This window comes from Phoca vitulina, unplaced genomic scaffold (assembly GCF_004348235.1).
Source record: "Phoca vitulina isolate PV1807 unplaced genomic scaffold, GSC_HSeal_1.0 scaffold2832, whole genome shotgun sequence".
In the NCBI taxonomy this organism is placed as follows: domain Eukaryota; kingdom Metazoa; phylum Chordata; class Mammalia; order Carnivora; family Phocidae; genus Phoca; species Phoca vitulina.
The window spans coordinates 798-2,923 of record NW_022592518.1 but is presented as its reverse complement, the minus strand read 5'-3'; the positions used below and the strand labels follow the sequence as shown (position 1 = coordinate 2,923).

At 62.7% G+C, this 2,126-nt stretch overlaps 1 protein-coding gene across 1 annotated transcript; it reads right to left on the bottom strand.

Moving 5' to 3' along the window:
- Positions 1–103: 103 nt before the first annotated feature.
- Positions 104–1,535, bottom strand: LOC116629761 (voltage-dependent calcium channel gamma-6 subunit-like). The gene is made up of 2 exons (XM_032399988.1): positions 847–1,535; positions 104–351 (listed from the first exon to the last, which is right to left on the bottom strand). Exons 1-2 carry the CDS (start codon positions 1,175–1,177, stop codon positions 104–106), a joined length of 579 nt encoding a protein of 192 aa, XP_032255879.1. The 5' UTR covers positions 1,178–1,535.
- Between the last annotated feature and the right edge of the window lie 591 nt (positions 1,536–2,126).

Here is a 2,126-nt window from a genome sequence, read left to right as displayed (position 1 = left end):
GGGGTACAGGCTGGTCTGGGGGTACAGCCTGGTCTGGGGTACAGGTTGGTCTGAGGGTACAGCCTGGTCTGGGGTACAGGCTGGTCTGGGGGTACAGCCTGGTCTAGGGGTATAGGCTGGTCTGGGGGCACAGGCTGGTCTGCGGGTACAGCCTGGTCTGGGGGCACAGGCTGGTCTGGGGTACAGGCTGGTCTGGGGGTACAGCCTGTTCTGGGGGTACAGCCTGGTCTGGGGTACAGGCTGGTCTGAGGGTACAGCCTGGTCTGGGGTACAGGCTGGTCTGGGGGTACAGGCCGGTCTGGGGGTACAGGCTGGTTGGGGGTACAGGCCGGTCTGGGGGTACAGGCCGGTCTGGGGGTACAGGCCAGTCTGAGGGTACAGCCTGGTCTGAGGGTACAGCCTGGTCTGGGGGTACAGCCTAGTCTGGGGGCACAGGCTGGTCTGGGGGTACAGGCTGGTCTGGGGTATAGGCTGGTTGGGGGTAGGCTGGTAAGGGTATGAGCTGGTTTTAGGGTACAGCCTAGTCTGGGGGTACAGGCAGTTTGGGGCACAGGACTTAAGTGGGACAGGCTGCTGGGGGGCTGGGTACAGGAAGGTCAGGTTCAGGCTAGTCTGAAGTCCAGACTTCCTCTCTTCTCCCTCTCCCCTACTCCCCCCCTCCCCCCAGTTCATGTCTGGGGCAAAGGTTATTCCAAGGAGCACAGGTTGGTGCGGGTATGGGCTGGTTCTGAGGGTGCAAGTTTCCTTCTTGGGGCTCAGGCTCCCTCTGGGGTGTGGGTTCCGCTGACCCCGCCTACTCTCGCTACCTTGGGGTACAATCCCCGGACTGGGGGCGTGGCCTCTCACCTCCAGGCAGCTCTGCGGGGCCGCAGGTGTCTCTGCCCGCGGGCACGTCGGCCTGCCACAGTCGCTTGGTGCACATCTTCCAGAGCCCCAGGTGGGCAGCATCGCAGATGGCGCTGCCATTGGTCTTGTAGGTGTTGAGCTCCACCCAGAACTCGGTGCCCACGGCCAGCACGGCCAGCGTGGAGCCCACGGCGCTCAGCAGGAGCCCCAGCTTGATCTTCCCCTCCCGCTCCGGCGTCAGCTGGTGCTGCCCCTGAGCCCGCCGCCGGCCCACAGCCTCCCGACGCCGCCGGTCCTCCTCTTGCATGAAAAAGTTGGACCACATCATCATCCTAGAGGCCGCAGCCCACGGGGCTCAGAACAGGTGCAAAGGACGCAGAGCTGGGGAGGGGCGAGGGGAACGCCTGGGGTCCTGAAGGAGGTGAGGGGCTCAGTTTCCCCTGGATTCTGAGAAAGGAAGATGGGAATCTTCCCTGGAACCTCCAGTGGGGGAGTCGAGGTCACCTCTGGAGCTTAGAAGAGAAAAAAATAGAGCCTCCGGCCCCGGAAACCCTTTAAATTCCGAGGAGGGCCTGGGGAGGCAGCAAAAACTCTGCAAGGAAGGTGGGACCCAGAAGAAAAGCAAGGGACCCCCAAGGCCCAGAGCTAGAAGCTGGGTCTCTAGGAGGGGGACCTCACGGCTCCAGAGGAAGGAGAACTGAGCACTGGCTGAGGCTCTGAGGGGCTGCTCTGGGTCCCCACTGGGGTGAATCACCAGAGGGAAACTGGGTGTCCTGGGGGGAGGGGATCTGAGCACCCCACTAAGGCTCAGAGCTTGGGGTACCCAGGGAGGGTTGCTGAGGTCCTCTGAGTGTCAGAGGAGATGCCTCCTGGTTCCTTTTGGGCTCAGAGTCTGGGGAGGGAGAGGTTGGGTCCCCTCTGGGGTTCAGAAGAGATCAGAACTCCTGGGTCTCAGAAAGGCTGTAGGACCCCCAACATTCACACAGGGGACAGTGGAGTCCTGGCTTGGCTTCAGGAAAAAGGGGTGGGTGTCTCCCAGGCCATTCAGAGAAGAGAGATCAGAGAAAGTCTCCCTGGGTCTGAGAGAGGGGACTAGTGGCTCAGAGACACAGTGGGGTCCAGAGAAGGGGGCTAGGGGACGCCCCCAGGCTCGGGGGGGGACCTGGGGTCCCTATCGGGGTCAGAGGGAGGGTCTGTGGTCCCCACTGAGGCTCAGGAAACAGGGACGAAATCCCCCAGGATTCAAAGGACAACTGGGACCCGGGAGGGACTCTGCGTCC

Coding starts and splice junctions, on each gene's coding strand:
- LOC116629761 (XM_032399988.1), bottom strand. CDS start 1,177: ATGATGATGTGGTCCAACTTTTTCATGCAAGAGGAGGACCGGCGGCGT. Junction 352..846: donor CCCCGCAGAGCTGCCTGGAG/GTGAGAGGCCAC, acceptor CTGTACCCCCAG/ACCGGCCTGTACCCCCAGAC.